Source organism: Annulohypoxylon maeteangense (assembly GCF_022496945.1).
Source record: "Annulohypoxylon maeteangense strain CBS 123835 unplaced genomic scaffold GGS22scaffold_19, whole genome shotgun sequence".
Classification (NCBI taxonomy): Eukaryota; Fungi; Ascomycota; class Sordariomycetes; order Xylariales; family Hypoxylaceae; genus Annulohypoxylon; species Annulohypoxylon maeteangense.
Genome location: NW_025953266.1, coordinates 214,361 through 236,657, shown reverse-complemented (window position 1 = coordinate 236,657; position 22,297 = coordinate 214,361). Strand labels below are relative to the sequence as shown.

At 47.0% G+C, this 22,297-nt stretch overlaps 9 protein-coding genes across 9 annotated transcripts; 5 read left to right on the top strand and 4 right to left on the bottom strand.

Moving 5' to 3' along the window:
- The first annotated feature begins 402 nt into the window (after positions 1 to 402).
- On the top strand, positions 403 to 3,065 carry GGS22DRAFT_172248 (glycoside hydrolase family 3 protein). The gene is made up of 2 exons (XM_047962723.1): positions 403 to 698; positions 753 to 3,065. Exons 1-2 carry the CDS (start codon positions 496 to 498, stop codon positions 2,890 to 2,892), a joined length of 2,343 nt encoding a protein of 780 aa, XP_047815310.1. The 5' UTR covers positions 403 to 495; the 3' UTR covers positions 2,893 to 3,065.
- A 917-nt stretch (positions 3,066 to 3,982) lies between these two features.
- GGS22DRAFT_192109 (uncharacterized protein) lies at positions 3,983 to 4,618 on the top strand (the record flags this gene model as incomplete). Its single annotated transcript, XM_047965214.1, has 1 exon — positions 3,983 to 4,618. The coding sequence occupies one exon, from the start codon at positions 3,983 to 3,985 to the stop codon at positions 4,616 to 4,618; it is 636 nt and encodes a 211-aa protein (XP_047815309.1).
- Positions 4,619 to 5,492: 874 nt separating this feature from the next.
- On the top strand, positions 5,493 to 6,185 carry GGS22DRAFT_196422 (uncharacterized protein; the record flags this gene model as incomplete). The annotated part of the gene is made up of 1 exon (XM_047965819.1): positions 5,493 to 6,185. Exon 1 carries the CDS (start codon positions 5,613 to 5,615, stop codon positions 6,183 to 6,185), a length of 573 nt encoding a protein of 190 aa, XP_047815308.1. The 5' UTR covers positions 5,493 to 5,612.
- A 730-nt stretch (positions 6,186 to 6,915) lies between these two features.
- Positions 6,916 to 9,686, top strand: GGS22DRAFT_172245 (MFS general substrate transporter). The gene has a single exon (XM_047962722.1). It carries the CDS (start codon positions 7,357 to 7,359, stop codon positions 9,193 to 9,195), a length of 1,839 nt encoding a protein of 612 aa, XP_047815307.1. The 5' UTR covers positions 6,916 to 7,356; the 3' UTR covers positions 9,196 to 9,686.
- Positions 9,687 to 10,022: 336 nt separating this feature from the next.
- GGS22DRAFT_172242 (uncharacterized protein) lies at positions 10,023 to 11,126 on the bottom strand. Its single transcript, XM_047962721.1, has 2 exons — positions 10,224 to 11,126; positions 10,023 to 10,166 (listed from the first exon to the last, which is right to left on the bottom strand). Exon 1 carries the CDS (start codon positions 10,723 to 10,725, stop codon positions 10,375 to 10,377), a length of 351 nt encoding a protein of 116 aa, XP_047815306.1. The 5' UTR covers positions 10,726 to 11,126; the 3' UTR covers positions 10,023 to 10,166; positions 10,224 to 10,374.
- Positions 11,127 to 11,641: 515 nt separating this feature from the next.
- Positions 11,642 to 14,864, bottom strand: GGS22DRAFT_172240 (serine dehydratase alpha chain-domain-containing protein). Its single transcript, XM_047962720.1, has 2 exons — positions 13,914 to 14,864; positions 11,642 to 13,769 (listed from the first exon to the last, which is right to left on the bottom strand). Exons 1-2 carry the CDS (start codon positions 14,333 to 14,335, stop codon positions 12,023 to 12,025), a joined length of 2,169 nt encoding a protein of 722 aa, XP_047815305.1. The 5' UTR covers positions 14,336 to 14,864; the 3' UTR covers positions 11,642 to 12,022.
- Positions 14,865 to 14,884: 20 nt separating this feature from the next.
- GGS22DRAFT_172237 (uncharacterized protein) lies at positions 14,885 to 16,510 on the bottom strand. Its single transcript, XM_047962719.1, has one exon. The coding sequence runs from the start codon at positions 16,403 to 16,405 to the stop codon at positions 15,569 to 15,571; it is 837 nt and encodes a 278-aa protein (XP_047815304.1). The 5' UTR covers positions 16,406 to 16,510; the 3' UTR covers positions 14,885 to 15,568.
- Positions 16,511 to 16,715: 205 nt separating this feature from the next.
- GGS22DRAFT_58412 (MBOAT-domain-containing protein) lies at positions 16,716 to 19,343 on the top strand. The gene is made up of 5 exons (XM_047967478.1): positions 16,716 to 17,190; positions 17,253 to 17,320; positions 17,370 to 17,954; positions 18,017 to 18,875; positions 18,935 to 19,343. Exons 1-5 carry the CDS (start codon positions 16,935 to 16,937, stop codon positions 19,039 to 19,041), a joined length of 1,875 nt encoding a protein of 624 aa, XP_047815303.1. The 5' UTR covers positions 16,716 to 16,934; the 3' UTR covers positions 19,042 to 19,343.
- On the bottom strand, positions 19,170 to 20,860 carry GGS22DRAFT_58422 (uncharacterized protein). Its single transcript, XM_047967479.1, has 2 exons — positions 20,373 to 20,860; positions 19,170 to 20,124 (listed from the first exon to the last, which is right to left on the bottom strand). The coding sequence occupies exons 1-2, from the start codon at positions 20,481 to 20,483 to the stop codon at positions 19,405 to 19,407; spliced, it is 831 nt and encodes a 276-aa protein (XP_047815302.1). The 5' UTR covers positions 20,484 to 20,860; the 3' UTR covers positions 19,170 to 19,404.
- Positions 20,861 to 22,297: the final 1,437 nt, after the last annotated feature.

Here is a 22,297-nt window from a genome sequence, read left to right as displayed (position 1 = left end):
CCACGCGATATGCTAATCGGCTAAATGACCCTAGAACATTTCGTGAGGAGCATGCAGGTGTAATAGCATCGATCGCTACTCTGCAGGTTTTCACGCAGATAAAATGAGCTGTCACAGCAGAACCAATCATTTTCATGCTGATCATAGACTTTAGGGAAACGGTGCGTCGTATTTCTCCATCGTCTATGGAATAGACGAGCCAATTGTTCTCTATAGGAACAGACGCACCAATTGCCTATGTCTGTATGAATAGACGGGCCAATTATTGGAGAAACGCAAGTACACAAACTACGTAGCTCGGATACCAAGGTCTAAGCAAATCGCATCCGTTAGGCTATTTACTGGATTTTTGTTTAGCAAAGGGTTACTTACAGTCTTCAGATATGTAAAATTTATCGAAAGATCCTAGAATATAAAAGGGCTTCGAACATCATGTCGTTAGGTTTGACTCGTTGTTCTAATTCAAATCAATTATATCTTTGAACTTTTGGCATCATGAAGCATCCGGTAAAGACACTGGGATGTCTCTCAATCCTCAGCACGCGAGTGCTAGGGAAAATGACTTTTCCTGACTGCGTCGGAGGGCCGGAAATCTTGACGACCAATCTTGTCTGCGACACGAGCGCTAGTCCATCAGAAAGAGCTGCCGCACTCATAGGTGCTTGGAACATCACTGAGAAACTAGCTAATCTTGTTGAGTATGTGTATTCCGTTGTCCGACTCCAATCTCTTTCAAGCTGATACCGTACTAGCAAGAGTCTCGGAGCACCTCGCCTGGGATTGGATGCGTACGATTGGTGGAACGAAGCTCTCCACGGCGTCGGATGGTCTCCGGGTGTCGCCTTCGCGCCCTCGGGCGAATTTTCGCATGCGACATCTTTCGCCAGTCCGATTCTACTGTCGGCCGCCTTCGATGATGACTTAGTCCACGCTGTCGCCGATGCTATCAGCACGGAAGCTCGAGCCTATAGCAACTCCGGACATGCTGGGCTTGACTACTGGACCCCCAACATCAATCCTTATAAAGACCCAAGATGGGGCCGTGGTTCGGAGACGCCAGGAGAAGACCCCTTTCGCATCAAGGGATATGTCAAGGCTTTGATAGATGGCCTACAGGGAAAAGAGAATATCACAAAGGTCATCTCAACATGCAAACACTACGCCGCTTACGACCTGGAGTACTGGGGCGGAGTTAAGAGATACGAGTTCGATGCGATCGTCGGGATGCAGGATCTAGTCGAATACTACCTCCCCCCGTTCCAGCAGTGCGCGAGAGACTCCAAAGTGAAGTCGATCATGTGCTCTTACAACTCCGTCAACGGGACGCCCGCTTGCGCGTCAACGTACTTGATGGGGACAGTGCTCCGAGATTTTTGGGAGTGGAATGATGAGAGCCAATATATCACTAGCGACTGCAACGCCATCCTGAACTTCCATGAAGACCATAATTACACGACTACCGCGGCACAATCAGCAGCAGTATCCTTGATGTCTGGGACAGATAGTATATGCGAAGTCGGTTCTAACACAGACGTTATCGGAGCCTGGAACCAAACCTTACTACCGGAAGAGGTGATTGATCAAGCACTTCGACGCATGTACGAAGGACTTATCCGCGCCGGATTCTTCGATCCCGCGGACGCGACTCCATATCGGTCATTATCTTGGAAAGATGTCAATACTCCCGAACATCAAACCCTCGCCCTTCGTTCAGCAGCAGAATCAATTGTGCTCAAGAAAAACGACGGAATCTTACCCCTGAAAGTTGATAATACGACTACGATTGCCCTTATCGGGTTCTGGTCGGACGGGTTGAGCCTGGCCATGCTGGGCGGATACTCAGGGCTTCCACCATATATTCGGGGGCCAGTCCAAGCGGCGCAGAATCTCGGGTTCCGCATCGTGAACGCTACTGGACCCATTAAGCAAAACACCTCGGATACGGATACCTGGACAGAAGCCGCACTAGAAGCTGCAAATCAATCGGACATCGTGATATACTTCGGTGGCAACGATATGACGATAGAAGCGGAAGAGCTTGATCGCTTTTCTATCGCCTGGCCCAGTGCGCAGTTAGCTTTGATCGAGAAGCTCAGCAAGCTAGGGAAGCCGTTTATCGTCGTCGAGTTAGGAGACCAGAATGACGACTCATCACTTCTGGACGATGATAATGTCTCTGCCATCTTATGGGCTGGGTTCCCTGGACAAGACGGCGGCACTGCTATTTTTGATATTTTAACTGGCAAAACTGCGCCAGCCGGTCGATTGACAACTACTCTTTACCCAGCGAAATATGTCGATCAAGTTCCGATGACCGACATGAGTCTCCGACCGAGCGAGACCAACCCCGGCAGGACGTATAAATGGTACGACAACGCCGTACTACCCTTCGGGTTCGGATTGCACTACACCACTTTCAAGCCCTCCTTTGGACCCGACGCTTTTGCTGACAAGATATACGATATAACTGAGCTACTCGATGCTTGCAACGCGAAATACCTGGACCTCTGCCCCTTCGAAACAGTAGGTATCTCCGTCGAGAACACAGGCAACGTGACATCAGACTTCGTTGCCCTCGCGTTCTTATCCGGAGAGTACGGACCAGCTCCACATCCGATTAAGGAACTTGCCGCGTACGCGCGCATCAACGACGTAAATCCGGGAGAAACAAAAGAGGCCAAGTTAGGGTTGACATTAGGGGATTTAGCACGTGTAGATGAAAAGGGGAACACCATCTTATACCCGGGGACGTACAGCTTCTTACTCGATGTGCCCACGCAAGCTACGATCGGGTTCGAGTTGACCGGCGAGCCGGAAATGCTCATCGAGTTCCCGCAGCCCCCGGCTGATCTCGGAGAAGGCAATGGACATGAGAAGTACACGCCGAAGTGATCTTCTCAAGGCCGACTGAATGGTGTGCCGTGCGATATTGAAGGGAATTTTCCGCAGGCTACATGTGATTATCTAGGTACTAGTTAACCTACCTGGCACTCGGGTATGATTTCATAGTGCTAAGGAACCTGTGATGAATAAGAGTTCTCCACGGCACTGACAAATATACTAATTGTCTATTTTTGCAACACTAATCCCTTGTAAGGATCTAAGCTATCGGATAGTAACATTTTACCGCTAGTAACCATTGGTAATCAGGTCCGAGCCAGCTAGTGTCAACTAGAGGTCTCTAAAATATATAGTGCGATAAGTCTCATAACTATCACATACGACCATAGGATCTGGAGAACTCGGGATCCCGTCCGCTCTCCCCTAGATAAACCAGATACCGCCGGATCAGTAGTTGGGTCGGTGACGACCAGCGAATACCTGGTGTTGTATGTATTTATTTTTATTTTTTAATTCATATTGCCCCTTTTCATTCTAGGGTTGTTATGTGGGGTAAAAAAGGAGCTAGCATCAAGAAGAGCTACAGTAAAAAGTACCCTAGGTTTTTACCTACTTGAACTTTTTAAAATTCCTATTAACATAAATACTAGGTAATTTGGCTTCTGGAGCTCTAAGATATTTCCGCGAGATCATAAAAGTGACTCTAGGAATTGTTATTCAATCAGGTAGTGAGTTACGTGACCGGGTCACACATCTGGATTTTGCCAAACGACTTATAAATTTACGATTAAGCCGAACTACATACTTCCTAGGTAAGTAACTTGAGTAAATGCTGGAATATTTTCATAAGTCTTTGTGTGAGCTTCGTACAATAACATTCAGGTTGTTGAATAATTGCTTTAATTTCCGCGGTAACATGAAGTGAGGACAAAGGAATTGTTACGACGCGCTACCATTCACACTTTTTTCTTAAGGCAATATAAATATACTCATAGGCATTCTACCTACCTACCTTTACCTAGTACTAAAGGCACTACTATTTCTTCTTTAATTCGAGTTTGAATACGACTTCCGAAGAATTGATTCCCATACTAATACCAGAAGCCCTATATAAAAGAATACACTCCAACCACACTTCATAATGGACCCTCCTACCTTGAGCGGAAGACCAACCTCATTTTGGAACGCCTTGCAGCGAGACTTGCAAACAAGCCTTGACAAAAACAATATGATAGTCTACTTCAGGGCTTACGGATCAGCTAATGGTGTCTTTCCGGGCCACTGGCGACCAGTGTATTGGACTCTCGAGGACTTTGCATATTTTTATGATTGTCCGGAGAAGGAATCAGCTTTCGCTGCCTACGTAGATGAATGTGTCTCAAAGTCTAAAGAAGATTCAAATCCAACATGGTGGCAAGTCGTCGATGTCATGAACGAACTATTCACTCGTCCTGATCTTCTTGTAAACTACCTAGGCCTCCGGCCTGCAGACCAGATCGACAAGTCTAATTGGCGCAAAGTTGATCACGCTGTCGCTTTCATCTGCCGGCTTCTCAATTATCGGGATCATCTCGACTCAGGCACACCGACTACCCGAGATGATTTCCAAACTCGACAAGCAGCCTATGCCAGCTCTTACGGAAGGAATAACCCTTTCTATGCCCGGTGGGATTCGACCGATAAATGGGCAGCTGCCTTTCTCCTCTTTTGTATGCTCACGTCTGAGCGAGAAGACTACCTTAGGTTGCGAACGATATCGTTTCTATCGAAGTGGTAAATCTCTAAAAATGACATTTAGAAACTAAATCCGATAACGAAATATAAGTTTAAGTTTTACGGTCTCATGGATAAAATGTAAAATATGCTGGACTGTACTATTTTTAAGTTGTCAGCTGGACGAATGTGTGCGGCCTTCGCTGGTGGTCATCAATTGCGCTAATCGCCGGATTTACTACGGCTCGGCATTCTGCTATTACGCAGGACGAGAGCTCGCATGGTCAATATGTCGAATTTGTAAAGATGAGACCAAGGAGTTCCTTCTCCCTCTATTTCTTGGCCGTCGACTGTTGCTGGTACTATTGGAATCCAAGACTGGTCCGAGGGCGTACACTAGAATGGGTCCGTTAGTATATTACGATGAAGCAATCGGATGACTCGGTACATGTAGGTATGGAAGGGGAAGATGGAAGAGCTCTTTGGCGGGGTTCAAGAGATCATCAAAAGCTTGATCAGGCCTGAATAAAGCGGCAAGAAATGATACGGAGGGTACCTACCTAAGGTATGCAACAGCCCAAGCTGCAACGACCAGAACAATCACTTTCAAACTTACCTACATAAGGCAAGTAGACTTAGATTGTTTCTTTTTGTTTGTGTACTTGTTTCCCAATTTAATTGAATTTTTGGCGCACTTGCTACATACCATAGAGATACTCATTGCGTGACTTCCGTAAAGTACAAATAAACACTATTGTTTCCCTCTCAAGTTTATTAAAGACCCAAAGCTGAACAATAGGTCTATGTTTAAAAAGTGAAAGGACGATGGGAAGTTTATTAAAAAGAAGCTGCCTCTTATTTATTTATTTTAATATAAGGTATTTTAAGCCATTAAAAAACAAAGAATTTCCATTCGTATAACTAAACCACATTCATCCCAAGTATCAATAACCGTCTCCCACACAAATCAATCAATTAACGAGTATTCATATTTGACAACAATCAATTCTCGACCATCTACAAAAGATTTAAGTACTGGGGTTATCAATTAATTCACGATGGCTTCACCGAAAATGTGTAACCCCGACTTGGACAACCCGGCGGAGACGAAGTATCAGGTCCGACAGATCTACAAGAGGAAGCCGGCAAACATAGAGATGGCTTCACGCGAGTTAGCTCCCATCTTTGGTCTTGGCAGCGGTTTTCTAGCCCAACAGAGGGCCCAGACCCTGTTCACTCATCCAGCCTTCCGTGAAAGCTTCGCCGAGTTCCAGTGCAACTACCTCAAAGGACAATGGGATCTTCCGGTCGGCAGCTTTGTAAGGGTCCACGAACTAGCTCACAAAGTCCGCCGAAATCCGATTTGGGTTGACGAGCAACTCCCCGACTGCACAGAATGGGACGTCACCCACTTCTACACTCGATTCGCGCTTCGAACATGGCACGGGATCAAAGAAAGCAAGTTGGCTTTGGCTGGTTGGCTCAAAGATGTAGAGATATGCCCTGCGATACATGTGCTTGTATTTGCTCTTGTTTATCTACAGCTCGAGACCATGCGAGACTGTAAGAAGGAAGCCCCTATCAGGGACCGCATTCATCACTTCGTCGAGTCGTGGAAGGCAGATAAATAAATCTACTTAGGTAAATTTACAGTTAAATCAGGCCATCTACGAATAGACTTTTCTCTTTGAGGCAATATCTAGTAGTCAACATGTTAGTAATTCGGTAAGTTTATTTTGATAAAATAGAAAAAAAAAAGATTAATCTAGACTATTAAGATACTTCAACGTATTTCAATTGCGTGCCTGAAAATGTGGACGCGAAATCCATGTTGCACTGACCTAGACTTATCATGAATTTAAAATCAGGGAATGATTGTTTGTGGAGTAAATGCTGGCTTAGTGACATTGAAGTAGCCTACTGCCTGCCTAATGTCGACCTACTTTATTACATAATTAGCTCATTGGGACGCGAAAAAAGGGAATTCCTGCCTTAAAAATTTGTAAAATGGAAAGAATACGAAATGACTCACTCGCCGTTTGAATTGGTGTACGGATCATTTTACTATGTAATCATCTGATAGGTGTTGTTTTATGCGGAAACTAGGTGCCGGCAGGCAAGAATGTGTCTAATTGACCAATGAGAGACTCAACTGCCAGTCCCACATTTAGCCGTTCTCGGTTTCAGAATATGTGCCGTTACAGCACTTTCCTAAATCTCTTTAAGCTTCATTTTCTCGCTCTTTCGCGTTTATTTGTATTAGTACTCCGAATATAGGAGGATTACCAATTCATCCCACCAGGGTTCTTATGCCACAATCCGTTTCGTGCCATCCTTTATGTACAATATTTAATTAACTACCTCGAATTTCACATGACGAGAAAATGTTATTCTCTTCAATCTGCAAAGACGATTCTTGTCGATGTGCTCCATACCCTTGATTTTTATGTACCATGCCGCTTCTGCTTCTGCTTCTGCATATTCGTATCGTACATATTCTTTAATCTTTTTCTGGGGTCGTTGAGAAAAACCGAACATAAGCATAAGACCGTCATCGATCTGGTTCTAGCCAAGATTCCACCGATTCCGCTATTACCTACCCTTGTCTATTATTGTGCGGATCACCACTAGCTTGCTTAGCTCCAAAACTTACAACTTTTGAACTTTTTTTTCTCCTTTTGCATTGTTCTTTTCAACATCTTACCTTAACCCATATACTTAAAAGGGGTAGCAACCCTTTGTTTGCAGTACTGACAAGAGAGCCCATTGGATCAGGACGTATTCAAACGTCCAAACGGGATAATGTCGGACCATGACACCACCACGTTGGATATCCGCGATGAAGAGAAGCTCGACGACTTAGAGCAAGGTGTAAAGCCATCTAACAACAACACCACTCGCGCCAGCTCCTCGGCAAGTACCGCACGGGAGGAAACTGCGCCAAAGAATGAAAATACACCTGCTCCTGTTATCGCGAATGAGGCAGGAACTCCAGCCGAAGGTGCAGCCCCGGCTCCAAACAAAGCGGAATTCGAAACGGGACGAACGCAATTCGAGACGACCGTCATCGTTTTCGCGCTCTGCTCGGCACTTTTCCTCGCCGCTCTCGACGTCACCATCATCACGACTGCGATCCCGACGATCGTCGAGCAGTTCAACTCTCCGGCGGGATACACGTGGATCGGCGCAGCCTACTTACTAGCGAACTCGGCCACCGTGCCCAGCTGGGGAAAGATATCGGACATATGGGGGCGTAAGCCGGTGCTCTTGGCAGCGGTGGGAATTTTCTGGATCGGATCGCTGATATGCGCGTTGAGCGTCAACATCGGGATGCTGATTGCCGCCCGCGCCATTCAGGGTATCGGTGGTGGTGGCATCGTCGTACTCACTAACATCTGCGTCGGTGATTTGTTCTCCATGCGGAAGAGAGGCATGTACTATGCTTTCTTCGGAATGGTCTGGGCCATTGCCTCTGCCATCGGACCTATCCTCGGAGGCGTCTTCACGTCCAAGGTCACTTGGCGTTGGTGTTTCTACGTGAACTTGCCGATCAGCGGCGTCGGCTTCTTCATACTCCTATTCGTCCTGAAGTTACACAACCCGCGGACGCCGGTCCGCCAAGGTCTCACCGCTATCGATTGGTTGGGCAGTCTCCTTATCATCGGTGGGACAATTATGTTCTTGTTCGGATTAGAGTTTGGTGGTGTTACTTACCCGTGGAATTCGGCACCAACGATATGCTTGATCGTGTTCGGCATTGTAACAATCGGAATATTCGTCGCGGTCGAGAAGTGGTACGCCAAGTATCCGGTCATACCCCTTCGACTCTTCAAATTCGGGAAAAATATATCGACGTTTGCAATCTGCATGGCCCACGGCTGTGTTTTCATATCCGGAAGTTATTATTTGCCCCTGTATTTCCAGGCCGTTTTGGGCGCCTCGTCGCTTCTCTCCGGTGTTTACCTGTTGCCATATGTGCTCGCGCTTTCATTCATGTCGATCGGTTCAGGTCTATTCATGAGGAAGACGGGTAAATATCTCCCAGCCATCATCTTTGGCATGTTCTTCATGACACTCGGCTTCGGCTTGTTTATCGACCTTGGTCCCAAGGCCAACTGGGCCAAGATTATTATATACCAGATCATCGCGGGTATCGGTGTCGGACCGAACTTCCAATCGCCACTTATCGCGCTCCAAACATCCGTTGAGCCCCGTGATATCGCAGCAGTGACGTCTACCTTCGGCTTCGTCCGCCAACTTTCAACCTCTATCTCTGTCGTTATTGGCGGCGTGGTATTCCAAAACGGGATGCAACGACAGTACCCAACTCTCCTGGCCCAGCTCGGCCCAGAACTTGCCGCTCAACTCTCGGGTGGGAGTGCAGGCGGTAATGTCGCGCTAGTAGCCTCCTTACCCGGAGAGCAAGGCGAAATAGCTCGCGGCGCCTACTGGAACAGTTTGCGCGACATGTACATCATGTACACGGCTATTTCCGCAGTAGGCCTCCTCGTGAGCCCGTTCATCAGCCAGAGGACGCTCAGCCGGGAACACCAAGAACACAAGACGGGGCTCGACAGTCTTCGTCAAAATGGCGAGGGCGGCGCAAAGGCCGAAAAGGCTAAGGAAAAGAATGGTCAATAGTGCGAACTAGATTTTGATTTTGATATTGATTTTGGCTGGATTTTTTGGGCCGGTAATTTGCAACGATATTAGTAATGTTAGTACGGCATCTACGTGTATAAAGAATGAGCGCATGAACGGCGCGATTGGAGCGTGTCGAGTTTTTTAGGTAGTGAAGGATGAGTTTAACATATCCGGATCCCATCACATCATAGAATATAGAGACGATCTACCTACTTATATGGAGGGTTGATGTTTGTGTGATTGAGCTGTTCGGTCCAAGTTAAGCGATACGTACGTAAGAATGTTGGAAACATTTATGGGAGCCGCCCTGGTGTTAAGATGGGCTGTTGGGCTAACAGACACCAAGCCTTGCCAAGATTCGTAGATAAAGCCCATGTCCGCTATACCGCCTAGCGGACCTAGTCCGCGGGCTTGGAACTCGCGCGATAGCTCTTTTATAGCCCTACGAGCCCTTTTCTTAGTTCTATGCAAACTAGAGCACGTCGGGATGTAACAGTTTGAACTGAGATTGGACTCTGCATGATCATTGAGTACCTAGGTAGAATGGGTTGAAGATAGATAAATATTGCAGGGTCCGGAACACCAATTCCGATGGGGTAGTCCGATGTGCTATCTATGTGACTAGGTCCTTGATAAGTGTACATAGGGTGGGATTTATCGCTGTTAATAACGGGATGCAGAGTGGCTTGTATGAAACTACGTCATCTATACCCAGGACAAAGGAAATCAACAGTCACGATAGCTTCGTAACTAGGTGAACTTGGCCAGGCCCCACATCTTATCAACGATGACCTAGCCAAATTCTCCCTTCGTACGGATAAAGCGTTTAACATGATTGGATCATGCTGTTAGTATTTATATTCAAGATCCCGTTCATGGTTTATAAAGGAGATCAGTTATTAGGGTGTTTAGGTTCAATTCATATCAGCGCTATCGGTATTTCTCTGGTAACCCTCTTCTGAACAACCGTACCTAGCCTCTTCAACAATCGTCTTTCTAAAGAGCCTATCCCCTAATAATCATAGTGCCCAGCCAATCGCAAATGTTATCATAATCCCTTTCCCCTCGAGCGAGAACCCGAGCTTGTCTCAGAACCCCACCCTATAATGATACACAGTCAAGCCGTCCAAAAATCCAGATTACCTCCCTAAACGCCCAGCCGCATCTCTCCCCGCCTCACAACAACCCCAACTTCGTCCAAACAAGCACCAATATCTTAAAAAACACGATAAACAAAGTCAGCAGCCCACCAATCCCAACCGCGAACAGCAGCATCGACATCAAACACAGCAACACCCGGACCGGCACCGACTTCCCCTTAAACGGGCTAGCCTCGCCGTCGGCGTTTTCGCTGTCGTCCTGGTTCTCGACGTAGGCGGGCGGTGCCGCGGCCTCGATGTCGCGCTCGGAGAGGGTGATGAAAGGCTGGGACTCCGCGGCCGCGGCGGACGAGGCGTCCTCGGCGTATGCTGGACAGGGCGGGTCTTGGTCTGTGGGGTGCAGGGGCTTTAGGGGTACGTCTGCCATTTTTGATGATTTGTTTATTTATTTCGGTTGAGGGTTTTTGGGTGTTGTGTGAGGACGGTTGATGTTAAGTCTGCGAGAGAAGACCAGTTTCGTATCTTCTATTTCTGTCCGTTGAGCAATGGCTTGCTTGGTTGCTTGTGCGGGAGAGTGGGTGGCTGAAACGTAGGATCGTCCCGGACTCTTAATACGCAGACTGAAATCGATCGATTGCAATGCGAATATCCCAGAACAATATTCTTCCTTTCCACGTCAATTCACACAAGAATTTTTTGAAAAGAGTAAAATTCAAAAAGAAAAGCAAAATCTAAAAACTTAAAAACCAGTTTGAAGTCCAAACCCCTCAAGTTAAGGTTCTCTTACGCGTCGCATCGCAGCTGAGCCGCAACACCGCCCCCTTGAAGGAACGAAGCACTTTGACTGGCTTATCGGTCTGATTTACCGATACGATTAGTATTTGAAATACGCCGTAGCAGCGCAGCTGCCCTACCCGTTCCCACCTTCCTTGTTCAAGTACCCTAACCCTGTCACCTATCACAACCCTAACCCCAACCCTAGGACTTACCTACCTAATCCTAACAACGTTCTACTCCTTCGCATCATCACCACTAGTTAAGGATATTAATATCCAGGTCTTCCACTCGATGCGAAATCCTAATTAACACTTACGGTATAATTCCCAGCTAGAACTTATAGGGAAATTACAGTTCAAAAACATGAAACATAGGACTAGACCTTGAGATGACAAGTTGAACCCGGCTGTCAGCTCGTCAACTAAGCTGCCCTGGTCCCTGGCATCTAGTAAGCTAGGTACCTACCTACCAATGACAACGCCCGACTTTTGTGCTACGCTGTACTCGGAGGATGCAGCTGATCGATCACCCAGGCTGCCAGGTATTTAATATAGGACCATATACGGCGTATACTGGGAGCCATCTTCATCAAGTCATCCTCGTAGCCTCGAAGCTGAGGATAGGTATAAGTTGCCCTCTATAAATCTATTTTATCGCTAACCAAAAACGCGATGCCCTCCATCTAAATACCCAGCCCTAATATAAAACTTGCCTAGCGCCTTGACCTTTTATTCACATTTCTGGAAATCGTGAGTGAATCTTTTTCGTATCTGAGCTCGCTTGCCCTAAATGTATTTCCCTTCCTTTGCGTCGGGACGCAATCGTGTATTTTAGTCGCTGATGCGTAGAAATCTCTTAAAAGGGTTTTTTTTTTAAAAAAAAAAAAACCGTTCGCTCCTTAACCAAATAATTATCTCATATAACCCATAGCATACGATGAGGACGCATCAGCAGTCGGGCTGGCTAACGGGGATGTTGAGAGGCACACTTGTAGCCAACCCGCTAAGACTCGTCTCCTTGAATTCGTTCCGCATTCCTTGCGCAGTGACCCGCATGGCACGGATAGCATCGTCAAGTCTGACCTTAGGAGTGCCAGTCTCACTGCTTAGAGCTAGATTTGCGCTCGAGATAGCTTTGACAGCACCTAAGGCATTGCGCTCGATACATGGAGCCTGAACAAGACCCCCGATGGGATCGCAAGTCAAACCTAAGTTGTGCTCGATGCCAATTTCGGCCGCTTGTTCGATCACCTCGGGACTTGCGCCCATACAAGCTGCGAAGGCACCAGCAGCCATCGAGCAGGCTACGCCCACTTCAGCCATGCATCCCCCTTCAGCTGCCGAGATAGTCGCGCCACGCTTGTACAACATTCCAATGGCGGATGCAGTCAAGAGGAAGGTAAGAATATCACGCTCAACATCGTCACTGACAAACTCGACTGTATATTTGAGTACAGCAGGAATGATACCTGCCGCGCCATTAGTCGGTGCCGTCACGATTCGCCCACCAGCTGCATTCGTCTCATTAACGGCAATGGCATAAACGGATAAGTAATCCATTGCTGGGAATGTGGTGCGGCGAGGAGGCGTTGGTCTGATTGGGTGATAAACATCGCCATGTATACGTAGAGGACCTCGTCTACCGATAGCGCTTCTTCGACTTAGTGCGGCGATCCCTTTTTTCGGCAACTCGGATATAGCTGTACCTGTTGATGATGATAATGATGGTGTTGAGCTAGTTTCATCGTTTGAGGCAGACAATTGCGCCTGTGATTGGGTCGTGCTCGGTGATTGGGTATGAGAAGGGTAGAGGCCCCTTGTTAGTCGTTTGTAAAGTGCCGGCGCTCGCCTATGTAGCTTTAAGGAGCCCGGCAGTGTTGCATCAAGAGGTGCTTGTACACCTTCCAAAATACTATCGTCCATGACCTCCCAGATAGTCATCAACTTCCTGTAGATTTCATCATCTGTGTACCCATGACCCTTCTCGTTCTCGTACACTAGCTGTGCAATAGTCAAGTTATGCTTATGGCATAGTGCTAGTAAACTGCGAGCATCACGGAAGGCATAGCGAGGTTGTGTAGACGTTGTCTCGGTGCCTGCAGCTTCAGTCTCCGAGGTTGCGGATGTGACAGGAGAGCTAGCTGCTCCCGCTTGTGGGTTAGTCTTAGCCAGAGCGGTCGATTCGTCGACATCTTCATCCAAGGGCTTAATTTCGGAGCCAGTCCTACGATCTCCCGCCGCGTCTGCTCTCCTGATTTCTTTATAGAACAGATTTTCGGCTAAATCAGCTGGATGTCCTCCGCTTCCCTCCGTTTGAAGTTCGCTAGTATCGGCAGCAGCGAGCTCCGCTGCTTGACTTTCTGCTGCAGCCGTAGCGGCAGTTGATAATGCACCATTAACGACGAAACCTCCACCCACACTGAAAAAGTCGTTGGTTGCAAGTAACGTTCCTTGGTCGTCGAATACCATGAAGCGCATTCCATTACTGTGAACGGCTAATTTCTTGCCCCATTCCCATTTAAAATCTTTCTCGTAGTCGAAGTCGATCTCTTTGCCTTTACCCTCTAAAAGTCCGTGGCCTAAAAAGAGTTTCTTGTCCTTCTTGATCTGTGCAAAGCGAGTAGGTACATAAGATGTGTCAACTGTCTCTACATTTGCGGACTCGAGACCTAATAACAGTGCAGAAGGTGTCATGCTACACAATGTCGAATGTCAGTATGTGACACAAGTAGTTTTAGATCTCATATGGTATCTCTCAAAAATGATGTTTGTTTGTACTAATTGAATTCAATGCCAAGATAGTTGAACAAGGAATGATTAAGTATTGAAGAATACATACTGGCCCTCTCCGGTGAGCGCAAGACTGCCATAGATCGAGATGCGTATCTTGTGCACTTTGTCTAGCAAATCGGCTTCGACTAGATCGGCTACGAAGATACCGCCAGCCCGCATAGGCCCAACCGTGTGAGATGACGAAGGCCCAATGCCGACAGAGAAGAGATCGAAGGTCGAGATGACCGCATGTTCGTGATCGGTTTCACTATAAGTTCCAGAGTCTGCATCTTCTTTGCTATCAAAGCTGACCGGTGTCGTGCTAAGAGATCGAGTCTGTAGTTTGTGCGATGAAATTCCTGCTATACGGCTCCATCTGAGATGGTTGGTCCCGATCGTATTAGTCTGCCATCTAGTTGTCACTCGCCGAGATGTTATGCCAACAGCATTGCGAAGCAGGTTGAGCTGCTTCACCGCCGCACGGCTCATCGTGAGCTAATTATGCTAGTAATGAGTGGATGAGATGAAGGCGAAGGTGAAAGCGAATGAGTAATATGACTATATTGTACTGATGAACATCCTCAAAAAGGTTGACCAGTTGAAAATTAGTGAATCGAATTGACGAATGTATCCCCCGCAAATAAATACAAATAAATAATGAATAAAGAGAAATGGTTATCAAAAATGGAAATTCGGTAACTAGAATTGAATTGTTAAACGTAAGCACGATCCAATGATGTGAGTGCGATTTCCAAAAACACGAGTCAATGGGGCAGATTATTGGATGTTTGGGGAAGCTTAGACCCAGGATCTGACGTCGAACCTTCCCCCATTCCCTGAAGAAGATCTGTACTGTACTTGAGATGGTACTTAAGATACCCGAGGACAAGATAAATATACGGTGGGGTATTCCAATCAATGAAAACTTGCTTAACTTCGTAAATACCCGGACCTATTGATGCTTAAAATATCACATGGAAACCAGCGGTGAAAATCTTTGCGGTAAGACATTATCTAGGTGGGCTTGAACGTTGGATGTTAGTTGGCAGCTGGTTGGTTGCGCGAAATGCGAGCACCCTGCTTCAATATTTGATCTTTACCGACAGAGATAAGAGCCGTCCTAGTAAAGATTACTTATATGTAAGTACCATGTAGGTACAGATTTCCCTATCTTTACTTGCTCATATTTGAAAATTTTCAATATGTGTGTTGGCCTTATATGGTTCCTTGGATCACCAAACTCACTAATACAGGGCCATTCCCTCTAATGTTGCTGCAAATTAGTTCTAGTAAATAGTCGTGGTCTATCAGTCAGCCACACAATTTTACGACGTGGGGTATACATCTCGTGAACCTCATAAACATCAGGTTATAATAATCATACCCAAAAACATTCCTCGATTCTCATTATTCGTGCGTAGCAATGCCCAGCATGCTCATCTTCAGGCTTCCATCATAATTATCAGCGCATCGCAGACCTTACGGAAGACACGTTCCGCATAGCAGCCTCCTAAGGTTGCCATTCGTATCGTAAGAGCATTCAAGCTTCTGTCGATGATGTTAAGGTAGGCGTTCGGTAATGCTCGCGTTGCATGCATAGGGAACTTGTCGCATCTATAAGTGGACTCGTTCTCGGTCGTTGGATCTTGACAATATAGGGCACCTCTGTGTTCTCGTCGATATGGGGCAGTGTTGGTCAAAACGCAGTGTGTCAATCGAAGGTCAACAGTCCTTGGTCGGTTCTACGAGTTGAGCTCCCTTCAAAGACCTGACCAAGCTCCGCCATTGGATTTTCAATACCCTCGTATTGCCTATCCATTCGCCCCCACACCTTTCGCCCGATGGATGGACGTGGTGGAACAGACACCAGAACTTAGCATGGTCATTGGCGTCGACGTAAACGGTCTTCGGGATCTTAAACTCTTCCAAAAATTTGAGAAAATTTTGGAATGGTGTCTTCGTGATGAAGTTGGGCGCTAGAATCACCATGTCCTCTCCCTGCTTACCCTTGACACGGATCTTGTCGCAGGCAAATGTTTCATCTGGAATGCCCCAAAATTCAAAATTGGGAAAACGGCTTCCAATTTCTAGTTGCAAAAGTTGAAGTTTTCCTCCATCAACCATCTCTCGCAGCGCAGTTCCGTATGACTCCCCGAAAAGATAGATTTGGTCTTTCATGACAAATCTGATGGTCAGGGTTTGCACGTATTGCCGAGGAGCGATGCCTGTAACGGATCCAGTCAAGAAAGGGTCGGCTGTCCCTCTAAGATGCATATTATCGAGGTAAACTTCCCGATAAAATATTGTGGCGGCCTCGGCATATATTCGTTGGCATGATAGGAATAGGTGAATGATGTCTTTGTTATTAGCATCCCAATTTAGGATTATGATCTTTAAGATATAATCTCTCAACTCCGGGGGAAGGTCAAAGAATCGAAAAGGACCTTTCCAGCAATTTGGAGGAGTATAGGTTCTCTGATGTGGTTTCGGGCGGAATGCAATAGATCTGCTCCCGAATTTCCCCGTTGTCCGACCTGGTCTGCCTGGTCTAGTTTTCATTGAGGTTGTTTGATGATGAAATATGTAGTCTTAATAGATGCTAGGTATATGTTTGACAGATAGACGAGTCCAGCTACGAGTTTGTATGTATTAAGGTTATGTTTGTGCTGTAGATCAAGTATTACTGTTGTATGGAGTTAAAGTACTAGGTAAAAGCGGTATGTCGGAGGTACCAATCCCTACTGCCTTATGTAATCTGTTCGGGGTACCTAGCACGGAGGTTAAAGCTTCTAATGGCCGGGATCCGCTTTAAAGTGCAGTGCAACCGCGCTCGCGTCCCCCCTACCTTTTTGGGATCCACCCGTAGTGCCGGACCCTTGGCTATCGAATCTCGTATCGTCAATTGACAATTTGTATTTGTGCATAACTTCAATGTGACCTAGTACTCCTTTTGAGATTTCGTGATGCTCGGGAGTATACGTTGACATTGTCGTTGTTGTTGTTATTATCGCACATATCTAATTCTTTTCATGTCTTCATAGTAGTCTATACATTTCTCTGGGCAAATCTGCCTGTCCTTTTTCTCGCGATGGGTGTTTTCTCCTTTTTGCGCAATATCTACGACCTTGACACCCTCGACACTCGCTTTACGATATCGACCTCGACGCCTTATAAAACTGTTATAGAAGCACGCAATGATCCGATAGCAAGCAAAGAACGTGCTGCAAAATTGAATAGCAAAGCGCATACCTCACGATGGAACACGTCGGAGTTTTACCTCTATTACTTGATCCTCCTCTGGGTCATACCCTATATGTTCTGGGTAGCCTATGATTCTTCAAGACGTACGAATTACACCATTCATAAAACAGTTCGTCATTTACATATCGGTTGACTTTATTCGTAGCGACGGATCCAAAATACAGGAGATATGAACATTTACTCTCGGAAGGATGGATTCCAGGGCGCAAGATCGTAGGCCTTCTCCTTAATCCGAACTACGGCCATAACTAATATTCCGAAGGACGCCTCAGATTCCCAATACCGCACTTTTCGAAACAATATCCCGTATATGGCAGCGCTTCTCATTTTCCATCCTCTTTTACGCCGACTATATAATTCGATCGTATACCCGATAAAAACGACTGGGCAGTCTACGCGACCAACCCCCGAAGAAGCCGATCAGAGACTTAACCAACGAGCCTCCTTCGACTTCGGCTTTGCGTTGATATATCTAGTTGCGCTACATGGAGTTTCGGCCTTTAAAATCCTTGTGATCCTCTACGCGAATTATCAAGTCGCAACAGCCTTGCCTAGGAAGTATGTGCCAGCTGCGACATGGATATTTAACGTCGGTACTCTATTCTCGAATGAGTTATGCAAGGGTTACAAATTTGGGCATATCGCAACTCTGATCGCGGGTGCCCCTGTTCAAAACTCACTACTTGATTCAGGCTCCGCATTGGTATCGTGGGGGAGATGGCTCGATAGCTACGGTGGACTTATGGGTCGTTGGGAGATCCTCTTCAATATTACCGTTCTGCGCTTGATCAGCTTCAACCTGGACTATTACTGGAGTCTAGATCGTAGAAGCTATAGCCCTATCGAGGTGAGTCCCGCCCTCCCGACTTCATAGATCATACCAAGCCACATACTGATGCCCCTAAGAAGAAACAAGTCGACCCCGCCTCCTTGAGCGAACGAGATCGCGTATCCATTCCAGCGCAATCAAAAGACTTTTCATTCCGAAACTACCTCGCCTATACCATCTACGGACCTCTCTACCTCACCGGCCCCATCATCACCTTTAATGACTACATATCGCAACTGCGTTATAAATCCTCCACCATTGAGGTCTCCCGTACCCTCCGCTACGGTGTACGCTTTTTACTGACCCTCCTTGCGATGGAAGTAATCCTACACTATGACTACGTGCAAGCGATCTCGAAAGCGAACCCAGGCTGGGGTGAGTACACAGCTGCGCAGCTAAGCATACTCAGTTACTTCAACCTACACTTAATCTGGTTGAAGCTTCTCCTCCCCTGGCGCCTCTTCCGCCTCTGGGCCCTCATCGACGGCGTCGACCCCCCAGAGAACATGATCCGCTGCGTTAGCGACAACTGGAGCACCCTCGCTTTCTGGCGCTCCTGGCACCGTAGTTTCTACCGCTGGTCCTTACGCTACATATATGTGCCACTCGGCGGCTCCAGCTTCCGGAGCCCACGAGACGCCGCACGTTCGATTCTTACCTACGTCTTAGTATTCACATTTGTGGCACTATGGCACGATATCCAGATGCGTTTGCTGATTTGGGGCTGGTTGGTCGTGTTCTTCATGCTGCCTGAGATGGCGGCCGGCTTCTTATTCCCAAAGCGCAAGTGGGAAAGTAGGCCGACCGCTTACCGCATGTTGTGTTGCGTGGGCGCTGTGGCGAATGTCTTTATGATGATGTCGGCGAATTTGGTTGGTTTCGCGGTCGGTGTGGAGGGATTGGAGAGGATTATTGCGGGGATATTTAGGGACTTTTCTGGTAAGTTACTTCATTCTTGCAGGGCTAATTTTCTGAGACATTCTAACGTGCTGTTGTAGGATTGACCTTCCTCTCTGGCGCTTGTATAGTGCTTTTTGTGGGCGTACAAGCCATGTTTGAGATTAGGGAGTCGGAAATGAGGCGTGGGATCAATTTAAAATGTTGATCATCACGCAGTATCGGGTTAAGGTAGTTAATAATTAACCTATATCAGATAGAAGAGCTTTAGGCTCACTCATGTTATTGTACTGTTGAAATAGACGAAATTGTACATACATATTCGAGCTAGTCATGATATTACGTATATTTACCTAAACCTAATGCCAATATTTGATGATTCTCACAATGACATAATGCCGCCAACCCGCACACGAGGGTATTTGTAAAGCATTCCCGCGATAATGTCCCAATGCAATGTCCCAAATCCCAACCCACTCATTCTCAAGGTCTCATCTATTATTTTGACTTTAGACAAGCCACACATCATTAACATCCCCTGCCCTCATATTCGACCAATCCGTATCACGGATTACTTGCCCGCAAACGCTTCGGGTCCAACCATCTCCACCCCTTCCGCCTCGCTCCTAAACATAAACTTCCCCTTCTTCCCCATCTTCTCCTCCGTAACATAGCGCCGCCCCCAAATCAGGAACTTCACAATCCCAAAAATCAGGACCGCAGCCACCGCAATCCCGAACACGTACGCCGCCACAAGCGACCCCTGCTTTCCCGGGTCGAGGAAGCTATACGTGTAAAACCCCTTCGTCGCATGGGTGAGGTAAGCGAGGGCCAGGTACAGCGCCAACATGACGATGAGCCAGAGCACATGGATCCAAGGCTGGGGTTCAGTGCGGGGAATGAAGATCTCGAAGAGCGCGAAGAAGCTGTTGAGCGCGTGCTGGCTGATATTGGACCAGCCGCCGTAGATAGTGGGGAACCACGCGGAGCCGTACGAGTAGATGACGCCCCAGTACACGATGGTGACGAGGAAGGGGTAGCTCGTGACGCTGCTGTAGAAGAGCGCGTGCAGAGCCTGCAAGGACCGCGGCCATCGCGCGAGAAGCGGCGCGCCGTACCGCGCGTAGGTGAAGGTGTGCACGGCGGCGAAGGCGAGGTAGAAGGCGAGGCCCCAGTACGTGAGCACGGTGAAGTAGGAGAACGAGGCGCGCGAGGCCTCGCACCCGCCTATGTCGGGGCGGGCGCACTGGTAGCCGATGTTGAAGAGGAGGGTTAGGAAGGCGTAGAGGGACTGTGTGGTGGTTAGCTACGTGGTGTACTTACACTTAGTGTCGAAGACGTTGTTGAAATGGACCCCGAATCCTGCGGTGCTACGGCCGGGACTCGAGCACGCGACACCAGGGCCGAGACACCGGGGTCTTGTATCCATTCCGCAAGCGACGGTAGCACATTCGCACAAGCTCGAATCCTTCTAGCTTAAAAGCAACTACACGCAAAGCCAAGACCGAAAGCAAAAGCAAAAAGAGAAGATCAACTCACAAACAACGCTCGCACTGCAGCTAACACGTATGGCGATATCAACCAGGACGTGACGAAGCGATTCGTCGGGTCCCAGGGGTCATTCCCCAAAGCAAGGACGCGCGGCAACATCTTCGTTGTCAGCTTCCCGCCTGCGTTCTCCTATCTTTGAAACGACGCTCTCGCAACAACAACAACAACAACGAGGGTATTATAATATAATCGAAACAAGACAGAAAACACAACAGGTACAATATCGTAGGTATTATCGACTCGTCCGAAAAAAAAGGAAAGAAGAAAAAAAAAGAATTCAGCCCCCAACCTCAACAAAACGCAAGTGCGAAAAAGAGCATTTTTCTTTCTTCTCTGCTAGCTGCCGGCCTTCTAGCTAGGTACCTAATTAATACCCTTTATGCAGCGAGCTAGAAAGGCTTAGACCCTCGCTAACCCGACCGTCGGGCGCGCCAGGTAAGCGAGGCGCAGCAAATAAACCCAAAGCCGTTCCTGCCACTACAGCGTTAGGGAGCGCCCGGAAAAGGCCCTACCTTGCCAACTTGAGCGACGTCAGCTCCACCCCCAGAGAAACCCGGGACGGGTATTGACGCTAAATCCAAGGAAAGCGGGGAGGGCGAGGTACGTTATGATTGCGCTTTCCTCCTATTTCGAGGTCCTCGCATTATTCGGCCCGCGTTATACGTCCGCGCGTACTACTTGTCGAGACTACATCATGCTTATGTATTTCAATATATATGTCAATACATGCTACTAGGTATGCATTAGATGTGACGAATTTGGGGTCAAGTGCGTGATGATCGTTTTCACATGGTAACTCACCACGATTACTTCGGAATTGGGTGATATGATGCAATAGTCATCCCTTTTTATCTTCAAGACTTCTAGACAATTAACTCGAAAGTACTGTAAGTAAATATGTAAAATATATGAATTTCATTTACATATTAAGCGCATTGAAGAGCCTCATCAAATAAATATAGAAGCAATCCCAGGGTTATGTGAACAGGGAAAATGATGCACATCCCTCCCTTCATGCAACATGCGCGGGGAGCATCACGAGATCGGATAATCTCCGAGTGCACGTGGCTGGGATCAGAGACATCCAAGTAACAGGCCTTCTAGAACGGGAAACAAGGCCTGTATGTGAGGAGCAAGTTGAAGCAAACATCTTCTTCATTGATGAAGACTGCTATGTACCTAAGTGTTCGTTAGTTGAAACGAAGCTTAGGTACCTATGTATGTATATGAAACAAATTATTTAATAAGACAAACAGATCGCGCAAGGATATATGTAATTCTTAAATATAAATGTCAACTTTAAATGCGTTTTAATAACTACGATTAATTCGACAGCAATGAACCGCTGAATGCTAGATAGTGCTTTGATGTGCCGTACCTCCAAACTCCGCAAGTCCTTGAAAAAACATCGCTATGCCATGTGATTACCCGTATCATACATCCGTACATTGTATACACATTAACCCAGTATGATAATGAGAAAATAGTGATACCTAGTATGAAGAAGACATAAATGAATTCATACTCGGAAAGTATAGAAATAATTCCCGTCGGGGATGGTGATGATTTGGGCTCTGTTATTGCAATCAAGAATAACAGTCCCCTTCTGTTCCACTGACACACTCTAAATCCTAATAATAGATCGCAAGCTCTAACCCATCCCCGGATAAAGTAAGACACGTTAAGATATCCATGGATCAGATAATACCTATACTGAAACCCCACGGTGTCATATTGATATTGTAGAAGGTCAGATATGGCTTCTAGAATGATCGATCTTTGTTAGACTCAATCTAGATTCGATTGCGGCGTATGGCGGGGCGAATCTGCAAATATTGTCTCAGATTTCTTCCCACATAAGCTGCGGCGTTCCCTAACATATTAAGGTTGTAGGTACCCGTCGATCCCAAGTT

Excerpts from the sequence above, each read along its gene's own strand:
- GGS22DRAFT_172248 (XM_047962723.1), top strand. The coding sequence starts at position 496 with ATGAAGCATCCGGTAAAGACACTGGGATGTCTCTCAATCCTCAGCACG. Across the intron at positions 699-752 it reads AAACTAGCTAATCTTGTTGA|CAAGAGTCTCGGAGCACCTC; the intron begins GTATGTGTATTC and ends ATACCGTACTAG.
- GGS22DRAFT_172237 (XM_047962719.1), bottom strand. The coding sequence starts at position 16,405 with ATGAAAACTAGACCAGGCAGACCAGGTCGGACAACGGGGAAATTCGGG.
- GGS22DRAFT_58422 (XM_047967479.1), bottom strand. The coding sequence starts at position 20,483 with ATGTTGCCGCGCGTCCTTGCTTTGGGGAATGACCCCTGGGACCCGACG. Across the intron at positions 20,125-20,372 it reads CTGCAGTGCGAGCGTTGTTT|TCCCTCTACGCCTTCCTAAC; the intron begins GTGAGTTGATCT and ends ACCACCACACAG.
- GGS22DRAFT_172242 (XM_047962721.1), bottom strand. The coding sequence starts at position 10,725 with ATGGCAGACGTACCCCTAAAGCCCCTGCACCCCACAGACCAAGACCCG.
- GGS22DRAFT_172240 (XM_047962720.1), bottom strand. The coding sequence starts at position 14,335 with ATGAGCCGTGCGGCGGTGAAGCAGCTCAACCTGCTTCGCAATGCTGTT. Across the intron at positions 13,770-13,913 it reads GCGCTCACCGGAGAGGGCCA|CATGACACCTTCTGCACTGT; the intron begins GTATGTATTCTT and ends GACATTGTGTAG.
- GGS22DRAFT_172245 (XM_047962722.1), top strand. The coding sequence starts at position 7,357 with ATGTCGGACCATGACACCACCACGTTGGATATCCGCGATGAAGAGAAG.
- GGS22DRAFT_58412 (XM_047967478.1), top strand. The coding sequence starts at position 16,935 with ATGGGTGTTTTCTCCTTTTTGCGCAATATCTACGACCTTGACACCCTC. Across the intron at positions 17,955-18,016 it reads GAAGCTATAGCCCTATCGAG|AAACAAGTCGACCCCGCCTC; the intron begins GTGAGTCCCGCC and ends GCCCCTAAGAAG. Across the intron at positions 18,876-18,934 it reads GATATTTAGGGACTTTTCTG|GATTGACCTTCCTCTCTGGC; the intron begins GTAAGTTACTTC and ends GTGCTGTTGTAG.